This window comes from Herpailurus yagouaroundi, unplaced genomic scaffold (genome assembly GCF_014898765.1).
Source record: "Herpailurus yagouaroundi ecotype Mexico unplaced genomic scaffold, PumYag 140, whole genome shotgun sequence".
In the NCBI taxonomy this organism is placed as follows: Eukaryota; Metazoa; Chordata; class Mammalia; order Carnivora; family Felidae; genus Herpailurus; species Herpailurus yagouaroundi.
The window spans coordinates 81,813,635-81,825,723 of NW_024412395.1; the positions used below are offsets into that span (position 1 = coordinate 81,813,635).

Genomic DNA, 12,089 nt, shown 5'->3' on the forward strand with positions numbered 1-12,089 from the left:
CCATGTCAGGCTCTGTGCTGACAGCTCAGAGCCTGGAGCCAGCTTCAGATTCTGTGTCTCCCTCTCTCTGTGCCCCTCCCTGGCTTGCACTCTTGTCTCTCTCTCTCTCTCAAAACTAAATAAACATTAATATATATATGTGTGTGTGTATATATATATATATATATATATATAAAATTTATATATGAATGTTAGTGTGGAAAGGTTTAACATGTTTAATTGGACTCTGTAAAGGAGAGGAGATGAAGAATGAGACAAATGTAGTATTTGAAGAGATTACAGGTGAGAACATTCCAGGATTAATGAATATCCACTGAATTTCAAACAGCATAAGTAAAAATAACTCCATTCCAAGATACAGCATAGTGAAACCGTAATGGTTTTGCAGAAAACCAGAGAAAGGGAAAAATCTTAAAAGCTGCCAGAGAAAAACTCTCTTCAAAGGGATGACAGATTAATAGCTGATTTTTCAGTAATAATGGTGGAAGGGGAAAAGGTCGACATCATTAAAGAAAAAACTGACCAGTCTGTTATTTCCAATCAATGAAATTTTTTCAAAGAGGAAAGTGAAATAAAGCCATGTTCAGCAAAACAAAACTGTTCAATTAGCCAGGAAAATATAACAATTTTAAATTTGTGTATACCCTATAAATAGTCTCAAAATAAAACAAGCATTGACAGAATTACATGGGTAATTCTGAACATTACCAAATTCTGAACCCAAATGAACATATGGGTTTTTTTTTCTATTTGACTTGATTTAGTAGTTTTTTTTTTAAAACTTCACTAACTGATAGATTGAATAGACAAAATATCCATAAAGATACAAGATTTAAACAATAGGATTGACAAATTTGATACAAGGGATTTATGTAGAACACCATACCCAACATACATTCCTTTCAAGCACACAAAACACTTACAGAAATGTTACAGGAGACCTTAGAGCAAATTTTAACAAATTTGAAATGGTCAAAATAATAGAGTATATTTAACAATGAGAAGGAAGAAATCAATAACAAAATAGATTAAAAAGGAAAATTTGGAGGCCATGAAACACCCTTTTAAATAAACCTTTGATGAAAGAATAATAAAAATTAGAATTTTGGGGGACCTGAATGATAAAACTATGTATTTTAGAACTGATAGGAAGCAGCTATACATTACTTAGGAGAATTTATGGCTTTAAATAAATACGTTTGGGGCGCCTGGGTGGCGCAGTCGGTTAAGCGTCCGACTTCAACCAGGTCACGATCTCGCGGTCCGTGAGTTCGAGCCCCGCGTCAGGCTCTGGGCTGATGGGTCAGAGCCTGGAGCCTGTTTCCGATTCTGTGTCTCCCTCTCTCTCTGCCCCTCCCCAGTTCATGCTCTGTCTCTCTCTGTCCCAAAAATAAATAAACGATGAAAAAAAAATTTTTTTAAAGGCTAAAAATTAATGAGTTAGACGTTTGAGGTTGCCAACCTTAGAGTCCTCTCCTATGTTGTACCAGGGTTCTTTGGTGACCAATAGAATTTGGCAAAAGTGATGGTATGTCATTTCTGATATTAGAAAAGACACTGTTATTTCCATCTCAGTTACTCTTTGTTTTCTTGGATCATTCACTTGGGAATGCCAACTGCTATGTCATGAGCAGTCCTATGTAGAGGCCCATTTTGTGAAGTACTGAAGCCTTGCCAGCCACCACATGAACGAGGTTGAAAGTAGTTCTTCCAGGGGAGCCTGGGTGTCTAAATTGGTTAGGCGTCTGACTTGGTTCAGGTCATGATCTTGTGGTTCGTGAGTTTGAGCCTCGAGTTCAGCTCTGTGCTGACAGCTCAGAGCCTGGAGCTGGCTTCGGATTCTGTTTCCCTCTCTATCTGCTCCTCTTCACCTCACGTTCTGTGTCTCGCTCTCAAAAATAGATAAACATTTAAAGAAACGGTTTTTAAAGAAAGTAGTTCTTCCAGCCCAGTCAAGCTTTGCTATGACTGCAGCCCTATTTGACATCTTCATTATGATGAAGGCTCATGAGAAACTCTGAGCAGGAACCACCCATCTGAGCTGCTTTTGAATTCTTGATCCAAAAAACTGATAAAATATTGTTTAAGCTCCTAAATTTAATTTGTAATGCAGAGATTTATTATTAATATGCCATCCATTTCAAGAAGACAAGAATAAACCCGAACAAAGTAGAGTGAGGCAAATTGTAATGTTATTTTTAATATGAAAATTCTCATTTATTTTTATTTTTTATATATTGGAGGAAATAATATGCATATAAGAAGGCTGACATAAAAAGGGGTGTATTTAAATTTTTTTAAGTTTATTTATTTTGAGAGAGAGAGCACACATGTGAGCATAGGAGGGGGAGAGAGAATCCCAAGCAGACTCTGCACTGTCAGCATGGAGCCCGATGTGGAGCATGAACCCTTGAACCATGAGATCACGACCTGAGCTGAAATCAAGAGTCAAATGCCTAACCAACTGAGCCATCCAGGTACCCAGGAGTACGTTTAATTTTGATAAATCATTATCTATTATATAACATCTTGGGATGAATGGCATAAACATAATGTGTAAATGGATATAGTCTTACTTAGGAACGTGGAAATGAGATTAAGTTAATAGCAGTTTCTTTTGCAGATCTTTCTAGTAGTAATGGTGATACAAGGAAATTAGGAGGTTTATTATAAAAAAATTACTCATAAAATACTAGATCTAGAAAATGATGATCAGATGTACCTTCTGAAGGACATACATAGCAACACCTATGTAGTGTTTTTTGCCAAAAAAAAAAACCACCTAAATTTGATAGTTTCTAGATCTACTAATGAATTGGAAATATAGAGGGCCGAGGAACATGTCAAATGACCTAAGAATAAGCAGTCAGCAAAGTCCTAATGTGAGAAATACTATTTCACAAATGACCCAGTGTCTTCAACCAATAAATTAGGCCAAAAAAAGTAAATGTAATGGAAACCCATAGGTTTAAATAGAGCTAAAAATACACCAACCAAATGCAATTTGTGGACTTTATTTGGGTCCTGATCTTATCAGACTGTTAAAAAAAGAATATTTGTAAGCAAATCAGGAAAACTTGAACAGTAACTGATATAAAGGAGCTGCTAATTTTTTCAGATGTGATAATATTTCATATTTTTTTACAAATTCCTTTTAGGAATAGGTTTTGAAATGTCGATGAAATGATGTTGTGTTTGTTTCAAAATGATCTAGTTGAGAATGGGGATATAGGTGAAAGATTATTGTTCATGCATGATTTGATAATTAAAGCTAAGTCATTATACAATTCTCTCTACTTCTAAGTATGTTTGAAATTTTGTTTAATAAAATTTTTTTAGAAATTAATGAAATAATACATGTAATGGAAAAGATCAACCAAATAAGTTGTGTCTTTGATAAAACTAATGAGTCAGGAATATAAGGTTCATGGTTATATAGTTCTTAAAAATTTCACATTATAACTACCACTTCCAATGCCATTCACAAGGCATATTTCATCTTTTTAAAAAAAGTTTTGTTTAATCTTTATTTACTTTTTGAGAGAGAGACAAAATATGAACAGGGGAGAAGCAGAATCTGAAGCAGGCTCCAGGTCCTGAGCTGTCAGTACACAGCCCGACGTGGGGCTCGAACTCACGAACCATGAGATCGTGACCTGAGCCGAAGTCGGATGCTCAACCGACTGAGCCACCCAGGCGCCCCAAGGCATATTTCATCTTAAAGATAATATATTGTCAAAAATCGTGTTTAATTTTGCTTAACTAGTGCTTCTCAAACTTGATTAAGCACAGCCATCTTTGTTTTTCTCCTTTTTTTCTAACTTCATATTGTATTTGCCATCATAGTAAACAGTGTTCCTAAGTACTTGCTCAGGAAATTCTGACTTCTCCAGTTTTATTTATTTATTTAACAGAACTAGGTCTTGTACATCTTTGATAATATCTTGCTGATAATACTCTCCTTGAGTATATCTGCTTATAATGATCTGTGAAAAACTTTTGAGTGGTTCTGCTACTCAGTTACTTACAATTTTGAGGGTCCATAACTCCCTTTTTATTATTTCAGTACTTTTTATAACTGCGTCACTTCTTGTGCTATTTTGCATTTATTTGTTTATGCCTCTTTTCTATGGAACAATGAGCACTTTGAGGATAAGATTACCTATTTTTTTGAGGTATAATTGATTTAAGATTATGTTTTACTTGTCGTGATAGCCATAGAGTCTAGTACTGTTAATTAGTTGGTATGTATTTATTAAATGTATTTTGAGGTAGCTAGGTTCTGTTAGAAAAACTTGACGGATGGCCTGAAAGATGAATCACCATTAATAATGTTTCTTTGGGGGAGGGGGGCGCCTGGGTGGCTCAGTTGGTTAAATGTCCAACTTCAGTTCAGGTCATGATCTTGTGGTCTGTGAGTTCCAACCCCGCATCGGGCTCTGGGGTGACATCCCAGAGCCTGGAGCCTGCTTCAGATTCTGTGTTGCCCTCTCTCTCTTCCCCTCTCCCACTCACTCTCTGTCTCTCAAAAATGAATAAACATTAAAAAAATAAAAGTAATGATTCTTTTGGGGGGCAGGATTTATCTTCTTTTGGTAGGATGTTAGAAACTATATTATAAATGTAACTGATTTAAGTGAACTTTTACAATGCAACTCATGCAAGTTGGAAGCTTCACAGTATTGGTTAAAATATGTATATGCATTTAAAAGTTTATGGTTTTATTTATTTATTTTTATGTATTTAATTAATTTATTTTTAATTAATTTATTTTTATTTAATCAGTTAATTAAATTAAATTAAATTTATTTTTTCAAAACATGTTTATGAACCAAAATTAGTGGCACAGTGCTAACAGAATAATCTGTTTCTAATTCTAATCAGAAGAAAACCTATTTGATCCATTTTGTGAGGATACTTGAAATATGTTTAATAATAAAGACAACCAGTGTTCTGTTTTTACTTTTATTTGCATTTATTTGTTGCATAATTTACTCTTGGCCATACGTTTTTGTTTCTTCAGTTTCTTCTGCCATATATTTTTCTTCTGTGCAACTTCCTCTTCTGGTTTAGGAACAATCTGCTCTTTTTCAGTAAGGATCGTCTCAATGTGGCAGGGAGAGCTTATGTATGGGTTAATCCGACCATGAGCCCTGTAAGTTCTATGCCACATTTTGGGGGCTTTGTTCACCTGGATGTGCTCAATGACCAGAGAATCTACATTTAAACCCTTAAGTTCAGCATTACTCTCTGCATTTTTAAGTATGTGCAGTAAAAATTCAGCACTCTTTTTGGGCCAGCGACTCTGTGTCCAGCCCCACTGTTTGGCCTGGGCACATCTACCAACTTCACCATTGTAGCATTGGAATGGCACCCATTGCTTCTGCAAAGTGACAGCTTTCAGATACTTGGTGGCTTTTTGGATATGCATACCCTAGATGGCCTGGGCAGTTTCACATGTATTCTTGAAGTGAACACGAAGATTTGAACCTCTTGATTTGCATGAATTTGTGGGCTTTTCCAGGTCATGTGAAGAGCTAACCATTTTCAGAGATCACCTTGGGCCACTTACAGGAAGAGCAAAAGTTTATAATTTTAAAAGTTGAAAGAATACTACAACCCAAATATCCTTGCATGAAGGAAGTAAGGTATTCCCTTATTCTTACCTGTACTTACCCCTTAAGAACTAGGTGAAATTGTATGGGTCTCCCTTTTTTTTTCCTAATTTTTTATGTTTATTTTACTTTTGAGAGACAGTGCAAGTGGGGGAGAGGCAGAGAGAGAGGGGTACAGAGGATCTGAAGCGGGCTCTGTGCTGACAACAGAGAGCCCTATGTGGGGCTTGAACTCATAATGGTGAGATCATGACCTGAGCTGAAGTTGGATGCTTAACGAACTCAGCCACCCAGATGCCCCTGTATGGGTCTTTTAATTCCCTTTCCTACTAAAGCATCCCCACCGGAGAGTGGATCTTAAGATGTAATTTAAGTAATCGCATTTGTCTAGTGGCCACCCTATTGGACAGCATATCTCTCTCTCAGTGTTTAAAGCTCATGCTGTGGTAATGGGGAGCCATCGAAAGTATTTGAACAGGAGAGAAGAAATGACTAGATTTAAATTTAACAAATCCCATTAGTAGCTGTGTATAGGGAGGAGAAATTAATTGAAGCTATAAAGACTAGTACATAGGGGGTGTATAGCTCAGTAGTAGAGCATTTGACTGCAAACACTAGTACATAACTACATAACAGTTCAAATGAAGGACTGTCTTAAACAATGGCAGATGGTTGGACAAATGTTTGCAAAATCAAAGGTGATTTTGTAATTATTTCATAACTACTTATTACATTGGATTATGACCAGCTTGATAGCAGAGTCTGTATCTTAATGGTAACAAACATTTTGAGTAATTGCTAAATGGCAGGCATTGTTGAATGCTTTACATATATTATCTCATTTAGTGCCTTCAGTACTCTATGAGGTAGGAAATATTATAGATGAAGAATGGATCAGAGAGATGAAGTAACCTGCCTAAAGTCACACAGCCCATAAATACAAAGATTTGATAGGAAAAGAATACAATTAAAATCATTAGGCAAGGGGCATCATGAAATATTGAAATGTGTTGCCCAGAATATTCCTGTTTTATGTGAGTTTCCTAGCTCTTTTCACATCGTAGGTTATAAAAATAATACTTGAGCATATACTTTGTGCTAGGCATTGTTTTAAGCCCTTGAAATAGATTATTTAATTTTCACAAAGATACTATCAGACTCATTTTTATAGAGGATAAAATTGATGTGCAAACATAGGATAACTTGTTTAAGAAAGTAGCAGGGCAAGTATTAAGAGTCTACACAATTGGACCCCAGTGTTCCTGCAGTATATAATACATTTGTGGGTTGTATTTAATTAATAGTGTACAAATGGAGAGAGAGACCATACTGTGGTGTTTCAGTATGCCAAACTCTTAACCATGAAAGTGACTAAGCTTGAAATTTAATTAATATGGTTTCTGGGTGTGTGGAGATCTTTCTTTTTATGGTTTTTGGCAGTAAAATGTAGATTCTCTAAGAATTATGTCAGGCTGTGTGGAATGTGGCTGTATTATGTGTTAAATTGTTTATGGCCCTGAGTTTACTGACCCTAACTCTTTTCCTCTTATTTGCTCACTAAAGTAGTGCTTATAATTCAAAGACAGTATAGTGTAGGGGAAGGAGCACAGTTGGAGTCATATATCTTGCACTTTAATCCCAGCACTGTCAATTACTAGCTGTATGACTGTAGACAAGTTATATATTCTAGAACATCCCTTTTCTACAGAATGGGGAAATGAAACCTCTGGATAGGTTTAAGGAGTAAATGGGATGATACATATTTTTTTCAAATACCTGCTGTAGTACTGAGCACATGGCATGTGCTCAAAAAACTGTAACTGCCTTACTTTTACTAAACAAAACATATTCAGATTTAAGTACCATTTCTTTCCTTATGATTGTTCAAATTCCTAGAAGAACTCTGTACCTGACAACCAATTGGTAACCCTGACCTTTAGACTTTGAACCAGATATTGTAGAGTTCCTAAGTAAACTATGAAGAGAAATGCATGAATTCTTTATGGTGTTATGAGACTGTTTTGTATTGAACTTTTACAGAAAGATAATCCTATGCTTTATTAAAAGCAACAATGGTAAGGAAAACTCCACCTACTTGTATTTCTGGAATCCTATCCTGAATGGATAAATGAGTAAATGAAAAAATGAATAATGTGCTAGTTGAAAATGAAAATAACAAGTATTGGAACCCTTGAGAAAATTTCTCATATGAGGTAGTTCTTTTTCTGAGATATTTCCATTTTCTTTCTCAGTCATCATGTAGATAGTGGCAATTCATGATCTGATTTTGGAACAGTATATAAATAGAAAAAACAAATACACAAAAGGTCAGCAGTCTCTGCATATTCTGGGAACATTCTTTTAGCAATTCTGATTTGTAGTGTAATGCTTTTATTTTAGGGAAATAAATTACTTGAGTTCCCTTTATCCAAGAGCACTGCCTAACTAATAATATTTAATGACTAAGTAGGACTTCTGAGTATCATTGAAATTTACTGCAGTAAAGAAGTATTGAGAGGAAGGAAATAAATCTGAGCATCATTTTTAATGATGCAGTGTATATTTAACGACATTTCTGAAGAATCCTTTTTTCTTTAAATAAACTTTGAGATATAACTTACAGACCATAAAATGCACAAATTTTAAGTGTCAGATTTCATGTTTTGATACAAACAAACATTTGTGTAACCACTATATAAGAGAACATTTCTATCACTTAGGGAAGTTCCCTTTGTGTCCCTTTGTAGTCCTCCGAAGGACAGCCAGCCAGTGATCTAATTTCTGTCACCATAGTCTGCTCTAGAAGTTTGTATAAATGAAATCCTACAGTGTCTAAACTTTAATGCCTGGTATTTCTTGCACAATATGTTTTTGAAAAATTTTAGATCTTTTTTTAATGCTTATTTATTTGTTTTGAGAGTGCGAGTGCATGAGTGGGGGAAGGACACAGAGAGAGGGAGAGAGAGAATCCCAAGCAGGCTCTGCACTGTCAGCACAAAGCCCAAGGTGGGGCTCAAACTCACGAAACCATGAGATCATGACCTGAACTGAAATTAAGAGTGAGAGGCCTTAACCCACTGAGCCACCCAGGTGCCCCTGTTCTTGAAATTTCTATTTGTTGTTGTATCAATGGGTCTATTAAGTGTTATTCCTGAATAGCATTCCACTGTATGAATATACCACGATTTCTTTGTCAGTTAACTGGTTGATGGAATTTTGGGTTGTTTCTAGCTTTTGCCTATTAAAAATCTGTGAATATTTTTGTATGTTTTTGTAGTTATATATATTTTTTTCTCTCAAGGAGGGGCCGTGTGGTATGTCTGTGTTTAATTTTAAAAGAAACTTCCTATTTTCTAAATGATTATACCATTTTATACTCCTACCAGAAGTGTGAGTTCTAGTTTCTCCACATCTCCAACACTTGGTGTGGTCAGACTTTTTAGTTTTAGCCATTCTAGTGGGTGTGTAATAGGTATTCCATTTGATTTTTATTTGCTTTTCTCTGGATAACTAATGTTGTTGATCATGCTTTCTTACACTATTTGGTCATTTATGTATTCCCTTTTGTAAAGTGTCCGACCATTGTTGAGTTGCTATCCTTTTAGTATTGATTTTTAGGAGTTCTTTATATATTCTTGGTGTAAGTCCTTTGTTAAGTGTATGTATTAAGAATATTTTCAGCTCATGTATGGCTAGCCTTTTCATCGTCTTAATGGTGTCTTTTGCTGAATAGATGTTTTTAATTTTGATTACGAGTTATTTATTTATTTAATTTATTTTTGGTTTGTGATTTTTTTTGTGGCCTAGCCAAGAAATCTTTGTCTACCTCAAAGTTGCAAAGGTACTCCCCCTATATCTTCTTCTAGAAGAGTTTAGTTTTAGTTTTTATGTTTAGGTTAATGGTGTATCTCTGATTTTATTTTATTTATGTATTTTGTATTTCTCATTAATTCATGAACAAATATTTATTGAGCACCTGGTCAGTGCCAGGCATTGTTTAAGCACTTGGTATCCATTAGTAAACAAAAAGAAGTCGCTCATGGTAAGCCCTTAGAAAGGCCTTGCACTTGTGAAGCCTACATTTTAGGGGAAATGACAGACAATAAATTAATAAGTAAATAATATGTTATGGTAGAAGGTGAGAAAGCACCACAGTCTGGGGAAACACAATAGGGTCAGGTGAAGGTTAGTAAGAAGATTTGCAGTTTTAAGAAAGGGTAAAAGTAAGCTTTCTTGAGAATGCCATTTAAGGAATGACTTGAAGAAGATGAGGGAGTTAGCCATTCATGTATTTGGGGGAAGAGGCTTCTGGGTAGAGAAAACAGCTATTAAAAGACCATAAGGTGGGAGTATGTCTGGCATGTCCCAGTAACAGCCAGGGACATGAAATAGAGGGTGATAGTGGATAAGATCACAGAGATAGGGGAGGGAAAATTGTTTAGAATCTTATGGGACATTGTTAAGAGTATAGCTCTTTGTGTGAGTTCCATGGGAAGTCATTTGAGGGTTCACTATACTTAAAAGACATTTTATTTATTTTTCTTTTTTAATAGAATTTATTGTCAAATTGGCTTCCATATAACACCCAGTGCTCATCCCAACAAGTGCCCTCCTCAAAGCCCATCACCCACTTTCCCCTCTTCCCTACCCCTCATCAACCCTCAGTTCTCTGTATTTAAGAGTCTCTTATGGTTTGTCTCCCTCCCTCTCTGTAACTGTTTTGCCCCTTCCCTTCCCCCATGATCTTCTGTTAAGTTTCTCAAGATCCACATATGAGCGAAAACATTTGGTATCTTTCTCTGACTGACTTATTTCACTAGGCATAATACCCTCCATTTCCATCCATGTTGCTGCAAATGGCCAAATTTCATTCTTTCTCATTGCCAAGTAGTATATTTAAACCACATCTTCTTTATCCATTCATCAGTTGGTGGACATTTAGGCTCTTTCCATAATTTGGCTGTTGTTGAAAGTGCTACAATAAACATTGGGTTACATGTGCCCCTATGCATCAGCACTCCTGTATCCCTTGGGTAAATTCCTAGCAGTGCTATTGCTGGGTCATAGGGTAGGTCTATTTTTAATTTTTTGAGGAACCTCCACACTGTTTTTCAGAGCGGCTGTACCAGTTTGCGTTCCCACCAACAGTGCAAGGGGGTTCCCGTTCTCTCAGCATCTATAGTCTCCTGATTTGTTCATTGTAGCCACTGTGACCAGTATGAGGTGGTATCTCAGTGTGGCTTTGATTTGTATTTTCCATTAAAAGACATTTAAAACCACACTTATGTTTTCCTGAATATCACTCAAGAGATTTCATAATATTGTTTCTTTAGATTTGTCACTTCATATCTGCTTAATAGGAATGAAAGCATGTTTTTTTTGCCTGACACGTACATATATTTAATATTGGTTTTCTTATTCCAGAAAGATCCGGATTATCTGAAGCTATGGTTGGACAATTTTGTTTCTAGCTATGAACAATTCTTAGATGTTGACTTTGAAAAGCTGCCTACCAGGTATGTAGAAACAGTGCCCTCCTTAATGCCTCTTGCCCATTTAGCCCACCCCCACACCCAATACCATACCAACCAACCCTCAATTTGTTCTCTGTATTTAAGAGTCTATGGTCTGTCTCCTTCTCTATTTTTATCTTATTTTTGCTTTCCTTCCCGTATGTTCATCTGTTCAGTTTCTTAAATTCTTCGTATGAGTGAAGTCATGATATTTGTTTTTCTCTGACTGATGAACGCACTATGCTTACAAGTATGGTTTTATTATAGAGGCCTTAGAAAATATCGTGGAAGAGGCGAAGTTTTCAAAGCTGGATTTAAATATCATAAAATGGGAGAAAAATTCAAATTTTGTGGAAAAGTGCAAGTGAAAGTATAAGATCACTTCCCAGGTGAAGTTTTTACTGTATATGAAACCATCTTGAAGACCTTGTAGATGTTAGGTAAGAGAGGTCAGGTTGGCTAGGGTAAAAAGCTGGAGAAATGAGGAGGCACTAGACACTTTTAGCCACAAAAGGAACTCCATTTTATACATATATTGATATGGAAGGGGAGAAATGGGTGGTGGTTGACGATGAGAAAGAGTATCGAGAGAATTAAAAATCTTCAAGGAGGAAAGTGCAGTTTGGGGATGTACATACGCAGTAAGAGGATGGGCATGGATGAGTAGAGTCTGGAGAATCAGGAGCCAGATCATGAAATGCCATGCATGCATTGCTAATGGACTTTGATTTTTTGTTATGGAAGATATGAGGCTCTACTATTTTCTGCATGAGATTGTCATGATCAGGTTTGTTTTTTAAAAGTCCCTTTGGTAGCAGTAGGAGGTTGAATTGGAAAGAATTGAGACTGAAGACAGGGAAGCCCAGTTAAGAGGCAATTTTAATAATTCAGAGAAACCCAAAGCTATCTACACATTCAATGCAATCCCAATCAAAATTGCACCAGCATTCTTCTCGAAACT

General features: G+C 36.0%; 2 protein-coding genes across 3 annotated transcripts in view; one reads left to right on the plus strand and one right to left on the minus strand.

Annotated features, from left to right (window-relative positions):
* The window catches only part of NBEAL1 (neurobeachin like 1), a 176,213-nt gene that overhangs the window by 12,431 nt on the left and 151,693 nt on the right, over positions 1–12,089 (plus strand). For both annotated transcript variants that reach the window (XM_040475897.1, XM_040475898.1), the window contains exon 2: positions 11,040–11,131. In XM_040475897.1, coding sequence (XP_040331831.1) covers positions 11,040–11,131 — 92 coding nt within the window. The remainder of the gene's footprint in view (positions 1–11,039; positions 11,132–12,089) is intronic.
* LOC121030935 (60S ribosomal protein L17-like) lies at positions 4,952–5,566 on the minus strand. The gene has a single exon (XM_040475904.1). It carries the CDS (start codon positions 5,429–5,431, stop codon positions 4,976–4,978), a length of 456 nt encoding a protein of 151 aa, XP_040331838.1. The 5' UTR covers positions 5,432–5,566; the 3' UTR covers positions 4,952–4,975.